The 24,975-nt window shown below is 44.5% G+C and overlaps 2 protein-coding genes across 11 annotated transcripts in view; both read right to left on the minus strand.

Annotated features, from left to right (window-relative positions):
* The window catches only part of TMOD1 (tropomodulin 1), a 30,499-nt gene extending 22,090 nt beyond the window's left edge, over positions 1-8,409 (minus strand). For 2 of the 6 annotated variants that reach the window (XM_030004716.2, XM_041120982.1), the window contains exon 1: positions 7,924-8,067. The gene's annotated coding sequence lies outside the window, so the exon portion shown is untranslated. Of the gene's footprint in view, positions 1-561; positions 842-4,233; positions 4,683-7,923; positions 8,068-8,156 lie in introns of those variants that run through there. The other 4 variants (XM_030004709.2, XM_030004708.2, XM_030004714.2 and 1 more) reach the window with 4 other exon arrangements.
* Positions 8,410-14,237: 5,828 nt separating this feature from the next.
* Positions 14,238-24,975, minus strand: part of TDRD7 (tudor domain containing 7) — a 51,711-nt gene continuing 40,973 nt past the window's right edge. For 4 of the 5 annotated variants that reach the window (XM_030004124.2, XM_030004123.2, XM_030004120.2 and 1 more), the window contains exons 9-17: positions 23,911-24,022; positions 22,845-23,047; positions 22,565-22,699; positions 20,794-20,877; positions 20,497-20,631; positions 20,048-20,158; positions 18,078-18,568; positions 17,590-17,750; positions 14,238-14,718 (exon numbers count right to left, since the gene is read on the minus strand). In XM_030004124.2, coding sequence (XP_029859984.1) covers positions 14,498-14,718; positions 17,590-17,750; positions 18,078-18,568; positions 20,048-20,158; positions 20,497-20,631; positions 20,794-20,877; positions 22,565-22,699; positions 22,845-23,047; positions 23,911-24,022 — 1,653 coding nt within the window. In that variant the 3' untranslated portion in view covers positions 14,238-14,497. The remainder of the gene's footprint in view (positions 14,719-17,589; positions 17,751-18,077; positions 18,569-20,047; positions 20,159-20,496; positions 20,632-20,793; positions 20,878-22,564; positions 22,700-22,844; positions 23,048-23,910; positions 24,023-24,975) is intronic. The other variant, XM_030004121.2, reaches the window with a different exon arrangement.

The following is a 24,975-nucleotide window of genomic DNA, read 5'->3' on the forward strand; positions in this document are numbered from 1 at the left end:
GCCCTTTCTGGGGCACTGAAACCCAAGAGCAGCACCGACCTCCGCACAGGGAACCAGCAGAGACCCGGGAAGGTGGCCCACACGGGACCACTGTCTCCCGTCCACAGTGGAGAGCAGGCATGGGGACATGGTCATGCTTCTCAGGTGGGCGAGCAGGGAGGGCAGGAGCGAGGCAGCAATGGGCTCGGGCTGTGACAGGCTGCGTGGGGAGGCTGCAGACCAGCAAAGGTACCACCACCGAGTGGGAGGATTTGCAGGATCATCCCTCAGTGCTCTGACAACCCCAGGAAAAAGAACAAAAGGAAAGCAGAACTGGGTAAAGCGACAGAAGCAGCAGCAAGAAAAATTCCAAGAAAACACAAAAATGTGATAGAGAAAACATAAAGACTGATTTCCCCTGGGTGCTGTGTAACACGGTGTGACAGTGGTCTTGCGCACGCTTGTGCTGGGAAGCCCGGCCTCTAACTGCACAACCTCCCATGTGCACTAGCATGCTAACAGCAGGAAATTACGGAAAGCCCTTTTCTTTTCATACGTACATGGGAAGAAAGAGCAACTAACCTCAGCAAAGATACATGGCTTTTTCGGTGATAAATTCTGTTATCAGTCCAAGCCAAGCCCAATTTCGGCGTTTCGTGGCAGGCTGCAGCACGCAGCTGTCACTTCCACGGCCACCGGGACTGCGGCACGCAGGAGGGTTTGGTGCATCCCAAGTCACCGGCCACACTGAAGTGCCAGCAAAAGGCGGAGGACGGGAACTCTGTGTACTCTGCACCCTGATGAGAGCCATGGCTGAAAAAATTCACATCCCCTGCTGGAGACAACCCTCAAATCTACTGGGAAACTTTTCCAGGGCTTTGAAATAAAAAAGCACACCAAGGGCTTGGCTTCTGAGATAAGGAGGCAGCCAACAAGCATCACCAGCATAGATATCAACAATTCTTGGAAAAACTGCCAAGTTTGAAGGCAGAAGGCTATTCAGGATGAAAGCTGTTTTTAAGCAGCACCGGAGGCAGGAGTTAACCTCGTGAGGGATAGCCTGGCTCGAGAACAGTTCCTATTTGACTCATGCAGGGTTTTGATTTATGAGATTTTTTCATAGCTTAAGTATAAACCTTAGTCAAAGTTCAGAGCTATTATTTTTGCAGTATAAAAATAACAAACCAATGTCAACCAACCCCTCTGTAGTTGCTACAATTTCTTTTTTCTTTTCTTTGACTTTTAGTGTAACTTTAAAGATAAACATCAGGGCTTTTTTTGAGAAACTATACATACCTCAAGTGACCATTTCCTATAAACTCAAGAGCAGTTAAGTACTTTCTGTGCATACACTTAGACCTCAGTGAATCACCCAGGTGTAAATCCAAGATGCATGCTGTGCAGATGAAAGGAGCAAATCAGCTCCAGCTGGTTTCCTAAATGAAGACTGTACTTTTATGTGGCCTCTCAGTCCTCTGATAAACCTAAAGCCATTAGCTAACTCTAATGAAATCTCATACAGGACTCAAACTCTAATTTCTTGTCAAGCTGCATATGTGTGCAAAGGGTCCGTCAGCACAGGTATAACGTGCAGCAAGCCTAGGCAGCTCCTTCAGCTGACAGTCAGGGAATGAAGCTGGGGCATTTGCAGGGACGACTAGGAGAAGGGGGGGTACGAGAAGCACTTGGAGAAGGGGTAGAGTGGTAGAGCTGGGGCAGACACAGCAGGGATGTGGGAATGGAGGACATCAATCCACCAAAAAGTGAGTCTCTGCTGGTTCTGCCACTCATGGGACAACTTGCGAACCCTGGGCTTGCCTCCCAGCATACTTGGGGGCTGGTGTGCAAGAGCCTGACTCCACAGCTGCCCTGCTGTTTGAGTCACTGAGGACCCCAACATTGCCAGTTCCCAGGAGTTTCATGAAGAGACCAACAAATTACAGCCAGATCCAGTAACAACAGAGGGAAAGAAGCACATCAGCTGCTTCTGAGACCACATCTAAAAACGTTAAGTCTATGCGAATTTTGCAAAACCCAGTAGGAAATCAGAGCAGAGCACAGGAGGAGCTGGATCCATCCTCAGTGCCGTCACACAGCCTTACATATCCAAAGTCTTGACCTCTGGGTGCTTCCTATCACTGATTACCCTGGTCATGAGAGAAGTAAATGCAGGTGTGCTAGTACAGGAATGCTTTCCTTCTAGCGCACAGGTACAAATGTCACAACCAAAGACAGTGGTCCCTTCTCTGGCAGACACAACCAGAGCCCAGCAGCAGCCTTGCAGGTGACCACATGCCCTGTACCTGCTGTACAGGCATTCAGAAGTTTGCCCCATTTCAAATGAACTTACTTTGTTCTCACTAAACGTGAAGTCTTTGGCTTGGAGAAATGAAAGGAAGATAAATATCTAAAGCTATTCCTTTAAAGGGAATGGTCTCCAGCACACTTTTTGTAGATTCTTTTTTAGGCTGATCTCATTTTCTCAGCCAGAGAGGAAAGCACCTTTTTAACAAGCCATAAACACAGATCCAGACTGTAGCGTCAAGTGCTGTTGGTCTGCTTGGGCTCTGGATCACCACTTTGAATGTACAAGATGTTGAAACATCTTGTTACAGCTACAAGAGACTTCCTATAGACCGTGCACTGAACTTGCAGTCCAAGCTGCACTAGAAAGCATCTAGCCAGGAGATCCCCAGAGGTGGGTATTTGCCTCTGCTTAGCACCACTGAGGCTGCAGCTGGATGCTGCATCCAGTTTCATGCTCCCCAGAAGACAGGTCTTGAGAAGCTGAAGAGACTCCAGTGCAGGGCCATCAGGATGGGCAGGAGGCTGGGACACAGGAGATGCAAGGAGAAACAGAGGGAACTGGACTTCTTCAGCCTGGAGAGGGGAATGCTGCAGCTGGATCTAATTGCAGTCAGTCATCTGCTGCCTAAAGGGAAAGGACTTCTAGAGAAGACAGAACCAGGCTTTCCTCAGAGGTGCACAGGGAAAGGACAAGGGGCAATGGGAACAAGTTGTGGCAAGGTGAAAACTCCTTGCCACAAGAGTGGTCCAGCCCTTGGACAGGGAACAGAGAGGTGGTGGGATCTCCGTCCTTGGATAGTCGATGCTCAACTGGGAAAGGCCTTGGGTAACCTGATCTAGCTCTGGGGCTAGGCCTGCTCAGAGGAGGACACTGGACTAGGAACTTCCAGAGGTCCCTTCCCATCTAAACTTTCTGTGGCTTGGTCTCAGAAGATTGAGCAGGTCTGTCCAACTGTCCAGGTTCCTCCTCTGAATGCCAGGACGTTACACAGGGTGGGAAATGGGCTCCATGCTGATCCCTTACATTTCACAAAAACTTGTTTTCTGTGCTCACTTGATTTATCCAGCTGAAGCAAAGTCCTCACTGCTGTGATTAAAGTTTGAATTCTAACTCTAGTTCAACACAAGGGGGGTTAGCTGCCTTCCCCTGAAACAAACTGTTAAACCACCATGAGCTCAGACCCAGCTGAAGGTCACCTTGGCTAAGCCCTTTGCTTCTGCAGCATGAGAGTGAGTCACTCAGCCTCCAGGAGACCATCATAGTATCTTGCTTTGCAGCTTTCTCATGCTGAGAAGCCCTTGTCCAGCTTGCAGAGTAGCCAAGCATCATCTTGAACAGTTCTCAATAAATTAGAGCACACATGGTAGTTGATGTCCCCAGTCCCTGCTCAGTGAGCAGTGCCCATCAGGCATATCTTCATCACTTAGCTTTTCCACAGCATAGCTGGGCAGTGCCAGCACATTCATGCCCTGGATGAGAAGAGCAGACAGAGAAAACACAGGGAATGCTCCAGACAGTGAGAAGCTCTGTCATGTCAGATGCAGAAAGCAGACCTCAGCACATACCCTCATCTGTCCGGGCAAGCCAGCCATCAACTAGAAAGACTGAGGCCCTCTCAGACTCCCTGCAAGAGGCTCACGCCTAATGAAATCCAGCGGGGAATCTGCCATCCCTTCAGGAAATTCACACTTCCCCCATAAGATCTGGATTTCCTCTGGTTTGATAAAAACCTCACAACCAGCAGCCATTAACCTAAGACATCCTGAAATCCATATTTGAAAAGAAACATCTGGAAGGAGGCATTTTGGATCTATCAAAGCACACCGTGACTTCTGCCTCTCTAAATGACACGCCAGCTGACCAAAACACATAATGCTATCTGGATTTATCGTCACCACCCAGAATCCTACAGCAATGAACTTCAATACGCCATAGACAACACTTACTGATGCTGATGCTTCATTCCCATGGCCATCCTCATGCCAGTGCTGACAGTCCCATCCTTGCACTTGACATCTCCACAGCAAATGGCTTGTCTGAGGTCATGCACGCACTAGGGAAAGCTCCCTGTGCTCGACCAAAGTTACCTCTCCCTTCATCCACTGGTGCTGAGGGAAGTCATGCTGGTTGCACTCTCCTGGACCTTCCTCTCTCCTTGTATGCCAGGAGGTGCAGCTCAACCTGACACTCAGAAACTGCCTGTATCTCCTAGCCCTCCTCTCCTCAACACTCCTGCAGCCTGCAAGCCACACAACTCAATACTGGCTCTTACCAAGCACTCTTTCTTGTCAGGACCATCCAGCAAATAGCCTGGATGTTTGGTGACCAGGCAACATGTAACAGGGTCAAACTCTGCCAAAGCCCAAATACAAACCATCCCAGCTGTGTCTCCCCTTTGCATATTTTTAAGGCACACATTTGTAAACACAGTTATGTGTTCTTCTATTTGGGGGGAGGTTCTCTCATGCACCTGGCATGTACTTAATTGCTTAATTACTAAACCCTACGAAAAGTGTGTGGGCACACTTGAGTCATTAGAGACACCATGCACTCAGTTCCTGCTCTGTAACTTGAACCCTTCCACTTGGAAACTTCACAGCCAGCACAATCTCCTCTGAAAAGGGACCCTAGGTTTCTTGCCTGAACTTCTGTTAGTCCTCGGACTTCTGCTTCTCTGGCACACTCCAGTTGCAGGGAGTAGCTGAACCCTGATGGATGCCATGTGAATACAGGAGCAGAAAGGCTCCTGTCTTGCACTGAGCAGTGCCTCAGACCCTTCAACAGGCAATGGCAACGTCCTGTAAAACAGAGGCCCTGCTAGACTGCCCGGAGCAAAGCACAGCAAGCTGTTAGTAACACACCTACTTCTGCATGTTCCTGATCCCACCCTACTGCTGGCACAGCTGAAGCAGAGGAAGTGAAAGTGAAATGCTCCATCAAGGTGCAGCTAATAAGCCCTACATAGGTTGATGCTTAATGAACACTGGAGCAAAACGAGTACTGTTCCAGCAGCAACGAGCATGTGGTGTATGCTGTGCACTAAATCTGAATGAGACACTTAACAGCGGTGGGACCCTCACACACTCCTCTGAGGCCTGAAGAAACAAAGATACCACTTCCAGCTGGGAGACCTATTAAACCACCACTAAACCTGTTCTGCTGGAACAGGGCAGAGCTCTGGGGAAGCATCGCTGTAGCCTTTTTTCCATGCTTCCCCCAGGGCATCTGCTACTGGTTGCTGCCAGCCAGAGTATCCTGGGCTGGACAGACTTTGGTATGACCCTGGATAGCCTCTGATAAGTGTTTAACTCATTCACCATGAGTGAACAGGAAGAACTCCCTCCCAGGAGGGTGATGCAGCTCTGAGACAGGGCGCCAGGCAGGTGGGGTCTCCATCTTTGGGGGTTTCTAGGCATAGGCCATATGAAGCCACAACCTCCTTGGCTGAGGAGAGATCTGCTGTGACCTAGGGATGGACAAGAGAACCGCTGAGCCACCAGCAGTGCTGGAGTCCTGTGACAAGAACCATGTGGCTGTTTAGCAACACAGAGCCAGGGAACACGATTTTCATTTCCTGTTTCTTCCAAGAGTCTGGTAATTTTACCAAGTAAATATGTTTTGACTGCAAGTCCCTGCCTGGAATGGAGAAATGAAGAGTCTTCCTAGCTCATGATTAGCAAACAGCTGTCAACTACAGAGGAAAAAATCAGAAAGCAGATCCCAGCCTCCTCCCCTTGAGCTGTGCTGGGCTTTCACAAAAACTCCACATGCCTGGAAAACATTGAAGCAGCAAACAGAAAAGTAAAACAGTTCATCTGCAAACATTATATTCAGTAGCACATTGCTCTGGAGGACGGACTTACACATCTAGCAACAGGGGACAGACGCTTTCTTACAAAAGGATCATTCAGGATCTTTTGAAAAGATAAATCAAACTGTCCTTTGGGTGAATGAAAGTAAAACATGGGCAAAGGAAATCAGTAATGAGATAGACCAGGCTGTCTCCACATCTGTTTGACTTTCTCAAATACACCAAGCAGGAAGGGAGGCAGCAACATATTCCCAATATTACGCAAAAACCTATTATCTGGAGAAAAGCCAGCAGACCATCACAGCTGAGAAATGTGTGGAGAAAAGAACAAGATGAGTCAGGCTCGAAAACAAAGCAATGCTGAAGGCGGGGGGGGGGGGCGGGCAGGAAGAGCCCTGACAGGAGGAAAACAGAGACCTTGAAATGAGCAGCAGTGAGCATACAATGCAGTGTCCTTGTTGGAATACCTGAATGCATGTACATTAGGGCAACAGGTACAGAGGCTGTCAAGAGACAACAGCACAGACTCTTCTACACCACTGCAAAAGGCATTCGGCTCTGGGCACCATGGTGCTAGCAAGACGGTGCTTGGCCCAGCATGTTGCAGCCCAGCTCCTCCTTCCGAGAGGACACAAGATGAAGGGCTCACTACCATAACCTGAAGTAATGCTTGCATGCTCAAAACCTTGCCCAGTATTCACTCTATTGGGTAGTCTGAGAGAAGGTGCCACCTCTTGCTGCAAACCACATCTCTTTGATGAGAAATAAGGAATTCATTCTTCACTCCCGTGCGAGCTGGCAGGTGACACATGAAGAAGGGATTTTATATATACCTAAAAATAACCTCAGCCACGTGGCTGAGCACCTTTCTGGCTCAAGGCCCAATATCCAAGGAAAGATGTAAAGCAACTAGAGAGAGGACCTCTGCCTAGAGGTAGGGCAGCCAGTCCAGAAGGGGGGCAGTGGGCAACAGGTTCTGCCCGCAGACCATCCAGGACCATTTCAAAAGCAGAAGCAGATAGATGGGCATGTCGGGATGGCACGGGACCATGGGCAGAAGCTGTGTTCAGCTGTGTGAAGGAAAGTTATCTTCGAGACAGGCAGTGCCTTACAAGCAAGGCGGTGACTAATTCAAGGCGGTCAAGTATGGCCATGGAAAATACACCACAAGGACTCAAGGAATCCCTCCCCCCCCGCGCTGATTTCCACTTTTCCCGCACAAAAGCAGCGCAGCTTTCTCTTGATCCATCATCCCCTGGAGAACCATTTCCCAGCAGAGCTCCCGGGATTACATACGCCAACAGCGGTCAAAAAGAACTACCGGCGCCCTTCGCCGCCCGCCCGGCGCGGCGCAGGCCCCTCTCCGGCACCTCCCGGCGCTGCCCCGCGGTCCCGGCTCTGCCGCGGACACGCGTGAGCGGCACCGGCTGCCAGCCCAGCGCCTCCCCCGCGGGCTCCGGGCTGCCTGCCGGGGGGCACAGCCCCCCCCGCCCCCCTCCCCGGGGCCCGGGGACACCGGCTGCCGCAGGGCCGGCCCGGCGCTCCGACCCCCCGGGCAGGCAGGGAGGCAGGCAGGGAGGCAGGCAGGGAGGCAGGCAGGGAGGCAGGCAGGGAGGCAGAGCTGCAGGCAGCAAGAGAGGGAGGGAGGCAGAGCTGCAGGCAGGGCGCTCCAGCACCCAGCCAGTCACCCCTGCGCGCTGCCGGGCGCACGCAGCGCGGAGGCGGCCGCTATTTATGCCGAGCCGGTGCCGGCCGGTGCCGGCCAAATATTCTGCCCAGATAAGGGCCGGGCCGGGCCTGGCCCGCCACCCCGCCGCCCGCTTACCGCACCCGTGAGCCGAGCCGAGCCGAGCCGAGCCGAGCCGAGCCGAGCCCGGGCGGCGCGTCCTGCCCGCGCCGGCTCCGCCGCTGCGGGGGGCGGGGGTCCGGCCGCAGCCCCGGCCCCGGGCCCGGCCGTCACTCAGCGGGGGCCGGCCCCGTCGCCCCTCCCGGCCAGGAACAGCTGTGCCGTGCCCGGCTGGGCCCCCGCCCCGGGTCCCGGGTTTGGTCTGTCCTTACCCTCCGCCCGCAGCCGGGAGGGCAACCTTGCACCGTCCATCCCCAGGGCACGGCGGGTGCTGCGGACGAGGGCAGGGCTGCACGGGCGGCAGCCCCGGAGCAGCAAGGGCAGCACTTGCTTCCAAAGGGTCTCTCCCGCTTTTAACGATTCAGGCAGGCTGGAGCCTGCCTCTTGTCCCGTGGCAACTTCCTTCAGAGCGCCGAGCCAAACCGCCTTTTGGAAAGCCCAGCAAGGTGTGCACGCCTCGGTTCGTGGGGACCCAGCCACTGCGAAGCACCCTGAGGCTGCGGCTGGAAAAACTCTTTCCCCGGGAGGAGTGGTGCCGCCCTGAGACGGGGGAAGCGGCGGAGTGGGCGGGGGGGGGGGGGTCTCAAGGCTCAGCCAGACCAAGTCACGGCTGCGCTGGCTTCTGGCTGGGGATGGCCCTGCTACCAGGGATGCTGGGGCCCTGCGGCTGCAAGCGTGGGCACTTTGTACAAGCTGCTTCCCCGCAAACGCCATCAGTATTGATGCACCTGCTAATTCCGTGTCTTATTTTACCCCCTGTCAACATGCCCTGTACATCCAGTGGCAGCCACCTCCTTGAGCAGCTCCAAGTATGCCATCAGCCCCGAGAGCTGCTTTCCAACCTCGTGGTGTCAACAGTTTTAATAATGTTGCTGCCAAATCTCCTTTCCCCTGCCTCACCTTTGAGTCACCTTAAAGCCCCATGGATTTGTCCTATAATCTTTTTTAACAAATCCCCCACAATGTATTGGCCCCAAGCTCCTCCATATCTCTGCTGCCTGGTGTCCACCAGCAGCCACAGGCCACGAGTGGAGAGGGCCACAGGTGTATCAGAGGAGGGCAGTCCATCTGAACACTTCTCCAGCCCCACACTTCCCAGGCCCAGCGATGCCCTTTGTCTGAAAATGCCCCCAGTCTCCATGAGATGGTACCTGGATTTTTTTTCATGGCTTGTCATACAGCTCACCTGACTGGTGCTGAGGTTCTGTGTCCCATGGCATTTGGAGAAAGATCTGCAGTTAGCCCTGGAAATACTGCTCACGGCTAGGCCAAATGAAGGATACAAACGGGGACTCTGCCAAGCACTGGATTCAGGCATACCTCGTAGAGGTGAGCAGGATTATGGCCCAAGTCACTGGCATCATTCCAGCTGCTGGCAGGAGTGAAAAGGGCACTTAGAACCACCCAGTTTATCCACTGACTGGCCCAAATGCCTGAATTTCTTCAGGCTGAAGAAGCTCAATGGGTACCTGCTTACCAATTGTCTTTCTCAAGGGTGTGCAAGCTGCAAGCAGCTCAGAAAGGGATCCCCCAGCACCACCAAGCTTCCCTACAAGCCTGTGTTGGCTTTGCACTGAGAAGCACAAGCCACTTAATTTTCATCCCATCTGGCTGCTGTCGGGTATAGCTTTGTGGGCACCAGAAGCTCGTCCAAGGTGAGTGCTACAGTCCCCTTAGAATGCACTCAGCCTGTCTCCATCAGGCAAGATATTAACCCAGCTTCTCAGCATATTTGTTTTCAGTGTAAGTATCGGTGATGCTTCTTTTTTAGCTGTCTGCCATGACACACTGCAGTAACAAATGCTGAATGTAACGCACCCTGCAGCACTGTTCACAAGACACTAGGTATTGCTAACTCCAACTACACCTAAGGCCTTCAAAACAGCTCCCGAGGTAATGGCTTGGCACGCTTGAAGCATGTCCGCTGAGGTCACAAGCTCCTCTTGCCCTAGCCAAGTTCTAACCTCACAGAGCAGGACAATTCTCCAGTTCAAGACTTCCAGTCTGAAAATACCAGCAACTAACAAAAGAACACAAAAGGAAGATTTCAGGCATTATGAAGGTTTAAAGTCAGGGTTTTTTTCATTGCGTGGTTCTTCACTTTTCCTGTCTAACACAATTAGCACATGATAATCTAGGCTCCCTCAAAGGTTTGCCTGATGCACAGCAACTGTGAGAACAAAGGATGAGGTGGTGAAAACACAAAGACAAAAGAGCTTTGCAGCAAAAGTCTCTCAAAATGGGGAAAGGGTAGTCCAGGAGTGGAAACTTTGAAGATAGGAACTCATTTTGGGAGGGCAAAGAGGGTTCTCACGTTTCTCTGATGAAATAGTTCTTCAAAACGAGCCAGGGTGAACACACTGGGAGATGAAAACAGGTAAACTTAAACTTTGTAAACTTAACAAAATATTGAGATGGAATAAACAGAAGAGAGGTGGTTTGAAAGTGCTTATTGTTCACAGCCTTGGAAAGTAAGAGATCTGCTTTGTTTTCTGAATTATTACAGTGTCATCTGCTTTCCCTAGGTAATGAACACTCATTTTCCAGTTTATAAAATTCACAATGGTCCACAAAAGACGTCTAACAATGCTGCATTCCCTTTTTCTGGCTGAAAAGTTATCTTGGGTGGGGTTCCAAGAACTACACACTTCATCTCTACATCCCAAGGGAGGATCAGCTGGGCTTCTGCAGATACATCCTACCTGGTTTTGGCATTTATAATGAAACTGGAGTTCCAGTGAATTTCCAGGTTTTTCCCTTCTCTTTAGAAAGATTGCCTAATACCTAACATAAACTTACCTTCCTGCAATTCAAGCCCTTACATGTCCTTTTTTCCCTACATATAAAACCAGATTCTTTACCAGTGAAAATTTTTGAAAGTGTTCCCCTTCTTAGCCTTCTCCTATCCAGGCTAACTACAAAACCTTCTATTTAAGTTAGGTTTTCTAGACTTTCATTGTTCTTGCTTTTGTCTGGATTGTCTGTAATTAACACACATCTTCCTTGTAAGACAGTGCCCAGAACTGCATGCAGGATTCCTGTGAAGGCCTTTCTAATAGCCATCAGAATGGAAAGATCATGTGAAACCGTAACTCCATCGCCTGCTTGATTCAGACACATGCTATGGAAGCACCCCTGGTGAGGTGTCATGGATTCATGACAGCCGAGAAACCATTCACAACAAACTCCAAACACAGACTGCTGAAAAACTGAAGTTAAAAACCATGCAGCATTCTGTGTGAATTAACAATGTACACAGAGCAGGCAGGTCTAATACCTTCTAGGGACAGCAGACTAACTACTAATTATGCTAACTACTTCATGGATCAGGAACTTCCACAAACTCAGAATGTTCAATATTTTGTACAGCCAACACCTTCTGCACATTTTTCAAAGCCAGAGCACAAAATATACTCAAATAGCACTAGCAGGTCAATGAGCAAATGTATTGGAGAATCTTACAGGCTGGTCAGTGGGTGTCCTGGTTTCAGCTGGGATAGAGTTAATTTTTCTTCCTAGTAGCTGGTATAGTGTTGTGTTTTGGATTTAGTATGAGAAGAATGTTGATAACAAACACACTGATGTTTTCAGTTGTTGCTAAGGAGAGTTTACACTAAGGCAAAAATTTTTCAGCTTCTCATGGCCAGCCAGCAAGAAGGCTGGAGGGGCACAAGAAGTTGGGAGGGGACACAGCCAGGACAGCTGACCCAAACTGGCCAAAGGGATATTCCATACCACGTGATGTCATGTCCAGTATATAAACTGGGGGCAGTTGGCCTGGGGGGCAGATCGCTGCTCGGGAACGAACTGGGCATCGCTTGGCGAGTGGTGAGTAATCGCACTGTGCATGACTTGTTTTGTATATTCCAATCCTTTTATTATCATTATTGTCATTTTATTATTGTTACTATTATAATTATTAATTTCTCCCTTTCTTTCCTATTAAACTGCCCTTATCTCAACCCTCAAGTTTTACTGTTTTTCCTCAATTCTCTCCCCCATGCCACTGGGTGGGGGGAGTGAGCAAGCTGCTGTGTGGTGCTTAGTTGCTGGCTGGGGTTAAACCAGGACAGCGGGCTAAAAAAGTAACATTAAAAGCAGATGTAAAATCATAGCGCTGCAATGGAGATCACAGTGTAAGAAGAGAGTAGGTAAGTACCTAAGTAACAGCAGAGTACCCATAGCATAATGGACTAGTAATGGAGATACTTAAAATAGCGGTGGTACTGTATAGCGGGTACGAAGATGGGGACACATTTCAATGCAGCCTCTGCATTGGATACAGCGTATGAACTGAAGACAGCACTGTGTTAATCACTTTGGGTTGGGTGTATGCTCAATGCATGCATAAAGTGATTCACCACATGGACTGTGGTGCTCTTGGGTTTGCAGATCAGTTAGGCTGCACTCTGTTTTACCAACATACAAAGCAGCCTATGTGAACCCCAGTACTGAGCTGTGCAAATGCGTGAGACACTATGAATATTGTCCTTGCTTCTGATCTGGGCTTCTTAGACTCTGGAGCAGCCACCGACAACCAAGGAGAGGGTGAGGCATACTCCAGAAGGAGCAGACAAGAAGCTCAAAAAGCATCTTGAGTCTCTCGAACACCTACGAGGCTCTTTCCCCTAATAACAGAAGTGTAGAGTCCCAAAGCCTGCTCCATCAGTTCACAGGTGCAAATCAGCTCCTGGCCAACAGCACATCCCCAAGCCTCAAAGGATGCAAACACAGCATGGGCATTTATCACACAACCAGAAAAACTTCAGAACAGTTCCAGCAAAACACCTTACACCATCACAGTTATCAATTAACAGGCCATCAAACTTTGCAAGATAGCAGATGAAGGTGGCATATGCTCCTAGACACATAGGAAAACTCTCACTCTCTTCAGGAGCTCAGGAAAGTGCTTGTCTCATCCTAATGACCTGCACCATTCAGATTTTCAGGCTCAGAAGCAGTCCTACACAGAAAAAAACTTCTGCATGGAAGTTCATCCTACAGCAGTTCATCATCACATTGATTCCCTCACCTGCATTCTTCATCTTCTCTACAGTGGCAGCTGAGGAAGCAGAAATTGATTAACATGGAAAAATATTAGTATCTTGGGCATTGATGTAACTTCTCTCTCAACAAGTACACTTAAGAGTCTCACCTCAGCATACTTAAATAGGGACAGGACCATGTCAACTAGCAATCTGCATTAGATTAGCAGTTTGTTAGTTTATCACTGCCTGCTCTATTCATAAGGGCTCTGCTATACCCTGTGTACAGTCCGGGCAGAGAGACACTCACCAGACTTCCAAGAGGACTCCTTGCTGCTTAGCTCAGACCTTCTCCAGAACTACACCAGAATTAGACTAAGAGGGTGCAAATATAAGTCTCACATGCTTAAACAGCTTGTTTACTCAGAATATTTGCATGCATTTTCTTTCTTCCATCCTAATGTTACGTATGCACTGCACCTTTCAAATCATGGTTCCCTTTCTGTCCAGTCTCCTTGACTCATGCAGACAGCATGCTGGTAGAATTTCTTAGCTCAGCTTGCATATTACTAGAAAGATTATATAGCTACACACAGCAGAAAAATTCCTTCTGCTGGCATTCACCGTGTAAAGCTTTAACACTGTGCTTAACAATCTGAAGGGACTATGGCAAGCAAACTCAAATCTAGCCAGCAGACTATGAAATACACTGTCTATATCTCCTCTAAATATTTCCAAGGCCAAAAATAAAGTGTGCTCTAAAGTGGGCCAAAAATACTGTGTTCAGAGGACTTTAAGCACTGATCCACATGCTTATAGGACATTGCCTGCTCCTGTCTCCAGGGAGCAGCAGTCCTTGAAAGTTGCTCAGAAGCATACATGGAAACGAGCTATCAAAAAAGAGGTAAAGGAATGCCTTGAATTTAGCAACTGGTCGGGGGCGGGGGGTGAGGAGGGGAGTGGAGAATTCAGAAAAATGGTAGCATTGCTAAAGAACCACAAGCAGACTAGTAAGCACATGAAGTGCATACCCTTTTGTGAAAGTTAAGCCCCACAAATGCAGTCTCCCAAACAAGGCACTGTCAACTACTCAACTCTTATGAACTTAAGGATGGGGGGAAAAAAACCCAATAATGCATGTCTCTGACACTAAATTCAGAAATATTGAGGACTGCTTCCATGTTTCCCAAGTAATAAAAATGCTAGTTAAAGAAAAAGGGAGGAGTACCCAGTAATGGCTCTGAGTAATAGCTATGAGATAAAAAGCCCTCCAAAATTAGGGAAAGATCACAAGCACAGGTCACACTGTTTTATTGATAAATAACTTTTTTAATATTTTCACCCAAACATTCTAGCATTACAATGGTAAACAAAGTGCAAATTTTCAGAAAGTCAACTGAAGTCAACAGAACCCAAACTTGTTAAACAAACCCTTTTCACAGAACACAGATTTTTCAATTTTATCACCTTCATGTCTTCAAGGCCATGTAGTAGTTATATTTCTTTTCAAAGCCTGTTACTTATTTTATTGCTAAAGAATCTGAGCTGCTACATTTCAGAAGTGGTGATTAATCATCCTTTGAAAATTCCACAAGACTTTGAGACACAAAATCATGAATCCATATATCAGTATCTGGAAGAGATGTGTCCACGAGAAAAGTCACTATTTTTCGATCCCAAGAGTTAGTGCTTTCATTAACTGCCTGTATCTGTGCCACCAAGGGTTTCTTCTCTACAAGATTCCGAAACACTATTGATGCCTCTTCTGACCACTGTTGGCTTTTCACTCCTAGGACAAATGTAAAGCAAAACAGAAGGTCATTTATAGACCAGACCAATGTGAATGATTAAGTTTATGAAGAAGTGGGGGGAGTTTAAATACTTGAGAAAACAGATGATCAAGTGCTACTGAATGCAGCTTAACTCTAGAAAAGAAACACAAGCTCACTCATCTCCCACACAAACAAACTTAATTATTACAGAGATTAGGACATTTATTTTTTCTTGAAGTCTAATGATATGCAGAAGTTTGCAGAAGTGAAAGGCAAATGCACTGACTCACTGAGTAATTCAAGTATATCAGCTGCCATGCATGATCAAGGCATATTAGGAAACATGACAAAAAGGAAGCTAAATATCCTTTCAAACCAATTTCTTGGTCTTCTGCCTGAGGTTGCTGAAATTATTTGTCCTGTTGGCCTTGCTTTAGATTAAGTTTTCTTCACCTCAAAGCAGCATCAGCTACTAAAACATCTGCCAAACCTGTAAGTCCCAAACTAGATCTGCAGAGAGCAGAAACGAAGAGAAATGCCACCTAAATCCCTCATAACCGCTGCTATTTTTTTGAGAGCAGCATCCCACAAAGTCAAGTCTGCTCAGGGATGTGATGCTAGAACCCAAACAGGTTTTTGAATATGGCTGTAATCCACCAAGACAGAAATGGCTCTTGCAGACTTGGAATTCAGTCTCTCCAAACCACTGTTGGTGTACAGCATCCAGGCATAAGGGGCTCAAATATCGTGCATGAATACCCAAACAACAACTTACGGATAAAAGAAGCAGAACAGCAAAGGGACAACACTTTGCTTTCACTATTAGCAGCAGCTTTCTGCTGATAGGACAGGACAACACAGGAACACAGCTCCTTGCAGGTTACAGAAGGAATGAGAAGTCAACAGTTCATCAACAGTTAAAAAAAGGTAATTAATGCTAGGAAAGGCTGGTGGGGAAGCAAATGGGATTTTACAAGGAAATAGACCAGAGACTGAGAGGTAGCAGACATGAAAAAAGAGAGAAAGAAGTGGAAGAATAGCAAGACAATAGTTACCGGTCTTCTGGATTCAGCTGGCCTGCTTTGACAATAGAAGCAGCTCAGCGGCCAACTTAACTAGCTACTTGGGATTCTGTGAAGCAGGAAAATTGGATGACTTGCAGGCTTGCTCAGCTGGACCCTGTACTACCCCAGTACACAGACACAGCTAGAAATCAGCTTCATCTCAGCACTGTACTCCTAGGACTCCAGCCTGTTGGTAATACACCCATTATCACTAGTTAAAAGCAACCCCCAAGGTCACACTGAGGCTAAGCAGGAACATAGGTCCACAGAAGGCAACCTAGGATCACAGCACCAACTCTGTGGCCTGTCACTTCAAACAAGTATATTCTGTAACTGAAGTCTAGACCAGTGCTGACCAAACAGCAGCAGAAAGCAGCAACTGAGTAAGAAGAGATGCATACATCTGAAAGCAATGCAGAAACAAAAGAAAAATTTGGAAAAAGGAAAGAAAAGACAGCAAGGAGAGATCAAGTTTTACTTTTTTAGTTCTATCAGATGTATGCATACTCTCTATCTATGCCCCAGATTCTCAAGGAAATTAATCTTACTTAAATTTGTGGAAATCCCCCACCCCTCTGTGGAGGTTTTTTGTTTGTTTATTTGAGAACACCAATATATTTCAGGCAACTCTGGATTCCAAATATGCACCGGAAATTTACTGGAAAACAGTAAATTACAATAGGGGAAGATAGATAAGAAAAACTTCCCCAGAAACTCAGCATCTAGTTCCTAACTTTATGTAGATTAGGATAATCAGAACATAAGTTCTTATGAACAGATATAGCATAACTTTCACACTTTGTAATGGGTTATGTTCAAGGATACCAAAACCATTTAGGTTTGATCTCCCAGTGTCCTTTGCATATTAGGCATCACACACATTAAATATAAAAATTATTTATGACAATAAAAAATATTTATGACAATGAAAAGCAGCTGCTGGGGAAGTTTAAGCAATCCTCAGGTTTATACATGGTAACAAAAATTGCTGCATTAAAATAAACAAACAAATAATAAAACAGAACCATCACCACCTATGTCAAGAAGAAAAGCAGAGCTACCTTGATGACATAAACATGCATGCATGTCCTGGTTTTGGCTGGGATGCAATTAATTTTCTTTCTAGTAGCTGGTATAGTATTATGTTTTGGATTTAGTATGAGAAGAATGTTGATAACAAACACACTGATGTTTTCAGTTGTTGCTAAGTAGTGTTTATACTAAGTCAAGGAGTTTCCAGCTTCTCGTGCCCAGCCAGCAAGAAGGCTGGAGAGACACAAGAAGTTGGGAGGGGACACAGCCAGGGCAGCTGACCCAAACTGGCCAAAGGGGTATTCCAGACCACGTGACATCGTGCCCACTGGGGGGAGGGCGTGGATCACTGCTGGGGAACTAACTGGGCATCGTTTGGCGAGTGGTAAACAATTGCATTGTGCATCACTTGTTTTGTATATTCCAATTCTTCTATTAGTATTATTGTCATTTTATTATTGTTACTATTATAATTATTAATTTCTTCCTTTCTTTCCTATTAAACTGTTCTTATCTCAACCCTCGAGTTTTACTTTTTTCTTCTGATTCTCTCCCATATCCCACTGGGTTGGGGCGGGGAGCGAGCAAGCGGCCGCATGTTGCTTAGTTGCTGGCTGAGGTTAAACCATGACAAAGCATTAAGCATGTTTCTGCAAGCAGGTACATGCTTACTTTAGCAAAAAACAATTACATCACTAACCTTTGGCTTTGTCCACTTTACATTTCTGCTCATCTGGTATTCCTACTGATGTCAGACTTTAACAAAAAAAGTTGTAAATGCTTACTACCTACCTGCAAGCTGAGCTGTAATAGCTTGGAAAGGTAGTTTTCTAAACGTATCCATGAGTGGCTGTACTTTCTCTATGCTGACAAATTCGTGTTTACCATAGTCCAGCTCATATACCGACAAAAACCCATTTCTAAGAATTCCTTTTATTATGACCCTGTACCACCTAAAAAGGGGAAGAACAAGAATAGACAATTTGAATTCATGTTCACACACTGTCAAGGCACCAGAAAAACAATACAAAACCTAAAGGTCTTAACCAACATGTCTCAGGCTTCTCAGATCTGGTATTATCTGAATAGAAGTCAACTGTTCCAACTACAACCTGGAAGCACGAAGAGACTGTAACCTCATTTAGTCCCTTAATCTCTCAGATATCATTGGACATCTGCCACCTTGTAACAATGCAGACAAAGCAGAGCTAGGCTTGCCTAGCTTAGCAGAGCTAAGCTTGCCTTCAAAGATCAAGTTTTTAATTTAAGTATCTACTTACTGGTTTTCAATTTTAGCTGCATACAGCTTGTTTTTTTCAATGTTCACAGGTTTCTCTTCTGCCCTGCTGTAGTACAAGATCATTTCTTCCATTAGGGCTTCCAGATTATGTAGCTCTTTCCAGGGCTGGACAATAAAGTGACCTGGATGACAGGCCACTGAGACATAGACATCCATGAGCTCACCGGTCTTTGACAAGGGTAGAGGTGGAGGCATGTCAATGGTAGACACTGCACTGCTGGGTTCTCTGGCTGAATCAGAGACACTCTTCTCTAGCCTTCCACTAGTTAACTGTTGAGCTGAAACAGCATCACTTGTCACTTTTGTCGAGCTAGTCCCACTAGGTGAAACACTCAAGAAAACATCTTTCTGATGCTTCCACAAGTCTGCATTTTTGATCTGTCGATTGACGCTATGATCCATGTCTGGGAAATTCTCTGGAGCAAACAAGTAAACGTGTGCAATTCCCTTTGAATCATCCTGTTTAACCACCTTGGAAAACAAAATACAGTTTAACTTCCAGTTAATATCTATTAAATGCACATCTGATTTTGTACAGAAGACTAAAGCCTTTAACAGAAAAGCAGCAATGGTTCATTGAATTCTATAAGCACGTAAGTATTTCCAAGGTTCTCTCAAATATGTTAATGAAGTTGTTGGATCATAAGCAACTCACAGCAACTAAAAAGAGCATTTGCAGCTATTCCACTAATATAAAGCAAATACAAGGCTGGAATTAAGTTTTGTTGTGCCCAACTGGTTCCATCTCAGCACTGTGTGTACAATTCTAGTTTTCAGGAGAACAGTAGCCAGTGTCCATACAGATTTGAATAACTAAGTAATACTATTAAATATTAACACTTAATCCTTCAAAGTTCTCTTCCTGTCATTATGGAAGATGAAGCCCAGTAAATTAAGGGTGGGAAAAAATAAAGATGCAAAAAGTTTCCAGGTTTTACCATGTATAATTTTCAAGCAGTCACATAAAAATATTTCCTATTTAGCATCAGACATGCCAGCATTATTGATAGTAAAGCACTGAAATTTTAATTTGACAAAGTATATAACATTTCTTCACAGATTCTTCTGTTGATTTTCCTAGCCAGAATAAAAACTTCCCACAATTAAAGCATACATCTGTCATCTATTATTTAACCAAGCAAAAATTAGTACCAAACTCAAACTATCTTGGAAGAGGATGTTTAGAAAAGCCAGATGCAACAGTCATAGGTCCCAGAATACAGGAGCTATGTTTTAACTATACAGTCCCCAGTGTTAAAGCACGGCAAAAAGTAAAGGAAAGCTACAAAACACTTTTTCAAAGTGCTGTGACAGTATCTGGAATCAGATTTTTAAGAGGAAATTAGCTTTGTTTAGACTGTAGGTAGTAATAGATTTCCTTTAGAAGGGTGTTTTCAATTAATTAAACTGGATAGGATGCATTGCAAGTGGAAATAATTTTATCTCAAAGATAACAGAAATTCTAAGTATACAATAGCATACACTAAATCACACTGGATTAGAAAAAGCAAACAAAAAATAAAGCTGCTTTCCAAGAACCAGAAGGACAAAAAGCTATGCTCACGAGACAGCTAAAAATAATTTAAGATTAACTCAACAGTTTTATCTTTTTATGTGGTGAAACATTAACAACTGTGTTTCTTTCTTATCAGTTGGTAAAATAACTAGCTGCATATTTGGACCAGGACAGCAAAATGTGAAAGGCTAATGTGAAAGTTGCTAAATTCTTGAGAGGAAAAGAGAAGGTTCTAAGAGAGCAAGTAAATTTTATGCCAAATGTCCTACAAAAAGGACTTTGTATAGAATTTATGTCCAGGAGCTGGCTACAAACTTTTAACCTTCAATAACAAAAATCAATTTGATGAGTGGTTAAGCTTCTAGAGTTGTTCTTTCAATGCTCTTTCCACACACCTATGGATTTCAAGTCATATAGGCATTTTGACTATTTACCTTCATGCTAAATTCAGGACAATTCATTACAGTGTCTCTCAGCCACAGCACAGCATCTGGAGTCCACATGCCAGTGTTAGGAGGCAGATCTGCTAGGCAGCATTTTATAGCCTAAGAACAGAATTAAGTGTACAAGGTATAATTTAGTAATATGGAAACTAGTCCACAAGCTCCTGTTCACAGAAACTTCATTAATGCTGACAGATTCAACAATGTATGACAAACAGAGAGACAGAGGAACATGCAAAACCAGTACCATTACACATAGCATCCTGTTGATACATATGTCTATGTTATGATTTATTTCAGGCAAAGATGCACAATGAAATACACTTCAATACTGAATGCTACTAAACAAAACAAAATTTCATTACATAAACCTTGAAGTAGTAGCACTACAAACACTGCCAAGAGATCTAGCATAGGTTAGCTTTAATATCTCTTTATACCTGAGGAGGTATTGCAATTACTTCTCTCAGGAATTGTGGTGGGATTTCTCTAAGCTCTGATACTTTTACAGTTGCAACTGTTCCAGTATCCATGAACTGCACATCAAGTGCCCGTCTAGTGTGAATAATTCTTATCTGAAAGAAGAAAGCAAGAGCATCATTCTGAGGTTAAAAACTCAACAGTGACACATACGCTATAACAAGCTTCATGGAAACTAAGGATTCAGATTTAGCTGAACAAAAAGATGAGCCATTTCTATGTGGGAAAACTGTAGCTGTTCTCTGAATACTTCTTACCTCTACACGTGCCCACTTTCCTTTGGAAGGAAACAAGCAGATTTTGCCACAGAAAGGTAGCGATACATTAAAGTCAGATGTCTGCTGCAAATATAAAAACATAAGTTAAAAAGCATGGAGCTATTACTATCTGGCATTCAACTAACCATTTCAAAAGCCACACATGGAATAAACTGTTCTGAGAAGCAAAAACCTCTGTTTCAAATATAAAGTCTCTTTCTAGCCTCAGAAGCAATTCTTACCATGCTGTTTTAAGCTTCCCCGATTGGTAAAGTTTTAATTCCAAGCTGTGTATCTTACAGGGAAACTAGGAGAATATAAAGTGCCAGGGGAAAAAAGCCACATTTGGAAACACAGAATATGAAATCACCAATCATTACTTTAATGTTCTGAAAAGCAAGAGCAGTTTAGAGCTGTGACAGAAATCTGAAGAAGCTCCTACCTCATATTCTAGAACACATCATTTGTTGCGGTATTTAACAAAGCAAATTTAATACTGACTCAAATGAAAGTCTCATGGCGGTAACATTCACCATGATGATCCTAAATAACATAACAAGACAATAGCTCCACTATAAAAAGCATGAAGAAACTCCATTTGAAGATCCATCAACACCTTAATTTAAATTCTCAGGCAAGATAAAAACCCTCAAGATAAGCTGCAAAGTCAGGATTGCTTCTTTCACCCCCATATACAGATTTATATTAAAAATTTCTGAATGTCAAGGTCTCTGTTTGATAGCAACAACAACCAAACATACACTCTGTCCAGAAAATCTGAACTTTTGAAGTACCTGTCTGGCTGCCTGCCTTTGTGTTGCTAAATCTTTCAGGGTTCTCAATGCCTTCCTTCAGTGTTCGGCTTGCATGAAACTGAATCTTGATAACTGAGACATGTTCAATATAAAGTATTTCCAGATGGTGTCTGTTCCACAACAGGTCTAAAGCTCAGCTTCTATACCTAAAAACACTTTGATGAAGTAGTTTCACAAGCAGCAGTTCTAACAGGACCTTCAAGGATCTGCATTTCATGGTTTCATTCTCTAAGACTCAGTTGAATGTTTAATAAATCAGATTAAGATCTCTTCCCTTTTGTACAAATTCTCTTGAGTCTAGTAAGGGTTGTTGCATGTGTCTGTAAACGGCTAGTGCAATGTCAGACTTCTTTGCCACATGCCTATTTTAAAGCAACTTAAGGCTTTTGAAAATGGCTCCTATACATCAGTTCTAGTTGAAATTAGCCACAACAATCAAAAGCTAAGAGTACAAGGACAAGATATGCAGCAGACCAGATCAAAGCCATCGAACTTCCAAGGAAGCCAGGCTAAAAAGAGCAGACCTTGGTTACACAGCTTTTAGTGTCACTTTGCACGGTGTGCTGTGGGCCAGGCTGTTTACACACCTCAACACCATCATGTCAGTAAAACTTCCAGAAAAAACACTATGGCAGTTATCTCTACACGCTTTATACCAATCTGATGCAGTTTCCATAGGAAGCTTCCCATTATGAGACATATTGTTACTGTTCTAACTATTCAAGGAAAGTTAAAAGTAGTTACTGAAGCCTTAGAGACAGCTTGTGAACAAGAAAGCATCAAAAGACACTCTTCATGCTGAAGGATGCATCCCAAAAAACTCAGAAGATAATCTATAGCCTTTTTGAATAGTCTATGGCTACCTCAGAAACTTGAACTTACGTGCAAGGAAAATGATTGGTACACTCTGAAGAAAGGCTACATGACTTCACCACTTGTCTCACCATAGAACCTACCTTGTAATGGAAGTAGTCTTCTAGTTTCTGCAAGATTTCGGAAAGTCTAGACAAGCCTTTAGATGGCACCTGGCAATACAGGCTTCCGTCAGAGAAAACACTGGTTACTCTGACATTTGTATATAGTGCATCTACCTGCAACGGGAAGATTTTGACAAGAAAGGGGGAAAAAAACCACACACACAAATTTAGAATATTTCTGAGTACTGTTTTTTGTCCATCCAAGACCTTAGCAGTCAGTGATTTTTAATGAATTAAGAAGGAAACAGCAAAATGGTACCTGTAGGTGCAATGCAAGGGACTTGTCATACAAAGCCTTCAGACAAGTAGCATTGATGTTGATATCGTCTTCTCCAGAAGTGTCATAGAGAATAAGAAGAGGAATATCACTCTTTTCCAGTATTTCCACAGCAAATATCTTGGAGCATGTCTGCGATTCCACAGTCTTTACTAGGACAGGATCATCACAGAAGACTTCCAGTCCTGTAAGACACACCATACTTTTTATGTATCACTGTATTCAAAGGGAAAAATAATAACCAGGTCTGTGTTCACAACAGGAATCTTTCCAGGAATCAGGATGTAGCAGGAAAGTTGTAGTGCACCCCTACTCACATTCTGCTTAATTTCCACCTTTTTAACACAGAAAGCCATCTTTGGGGGGGGGGGGGGGGGAAGAAAAAGATCCTCTTCAGAAAGAGTCAAGACAAATGTGTAGAGAAAAAAGAATGCATCCAAGTATTAAAAAAAACAAACAAAAGTTCATTCATGGCAATTTTATATATTTAAAATAAGCTATTTTTAAAAAGTTAGAAATGCCTACCGGTTTTCAGAAGGTAAGTAATTTCCAGCAGACTCTAGGAAGTCTGCAAATATGCAAGTACTGAAAGGCGAAGGATCACTTTAAAATAACTAAACAGGATCACATTTAGGAATATTGCCCAGCCTGGCCCCAACAGATGTGCATCATTTGTGGAAAAAGGAGTTGTGCTAGTACATTGCTTCACACAACAGCAAACATTTCCTTAGATTTCTTTAGGCTCACATATATTAAAGGAACAAAGACATCCAAGCTGAGTGCAGAAACAACTAAGCTCCATTACAGAGACACTGGATATCAAGGTCTTCTAATATCAAGGTTTCTTTATAAACTCTCCTTCACATCCTTCCTTCCTTCCTTTTCTTTCTTTCCATGCCTATCTGTGTCTGCTTAGACTAGCTGACTTGGACAAAATCTAACATACATACAGTTATTACAAACAAGCATCAAAACCCCCAGACTGAGACATTTCAATCCATAAATAGTGGAACAGTAAGCTGTATAGTCAACACTGGCTTTCTCTTACCTGCCAGTTTACATTTTGCAGCTTGAAATGGAAGCGAATTGAACTGCTTCTGTAGTTTGTACACACTGTTGCTTTCAACAAACTCACTGAAGCCATGATCAACATAGCATACCTGATAATGGAAAACAGAATAAAAGCACAAGATCATGAATATAATTGTATGCATGTTTTCTTGAGGCTAGGGAAAATGTATTCAGATAGCACGTGCTCTGTGCAGCTACAGACAAATCACTTTTCACTAATTTAGTAGTATGTAATGCCATTAATCTCAGGTTTATTTCACTGCTTGAATATTCAGAGTTTTCAGGGGAAGTCTTCTTCTCAAGATCTCTGTAAAACCATCCTCTCCAACTGTTCCACAGAATCTCAACTCTTAATAGGAACAGTGCTGGAAGGACTCAGCATATATTACCTCAAACCACATGAAGAAAGGTAATAAAGTGGCAATTTTTATTTGTAATGTTTTGAAAGTGTTGAAACATCAAATACCACTTAAGTGCCATTCTATGTTTTGCCTTTTGTTTTTACTGCATTAAGAGAATAATTTTGATTTATGCTTATAGTAACATTGATACAAATACCACAATCAATGCAGGAAATCAGTAGGAAAACTGCTGATTGGCAGCAAGTAATTGGAGGTAAAGTGAGAAAAGAAGGCTTTGACAAGACTTTTTACAACTTTTTTCTAAACTCTATCATGCAAAATGTCTGCATACCAAACATTGAAAAGGGAGTCTGAATGCTGTGTCAGAGGATAATCAGCAAATGCTGCAATAAAGCAGTAGCCTTCTTTTGCCTGATAGCTCTAGCTAGACAGAAGTTAGAGGCAAGCTTGCTACCGATGTCCTTGCCACTTCTCTAAACCAAACAATCTTTCACAAAATTGAGTTCTGACACCCTCCTCCAAGTTCCAGCTGAAGGGTACCACACTTACTTTCAGAAAAACCTCAATTCTAATACATGTGATATCTAAAGGTTTATGAAATGGATCTACTTCAGAAGTATGTTAAGCAGACCTGCGTAAAAAGTCACCTAACTGGGGGAAGGAAAAAAAAAAAAGGTATC

This window comes from Aquila chrysaetos, chromosome Z, assembly GCF_900496995.4.
Source record: "Aquila chrysaetos chrysaetos chromosome Z, bAquChr1.4, whole genome shotgun sequence".
Classification (NCBI taxonomy): Eukaryota; Metazoa; Chordata; class Aves; order Accipitriformes; family Accipitridae; genus Aquila; species Aquila chrysaetos.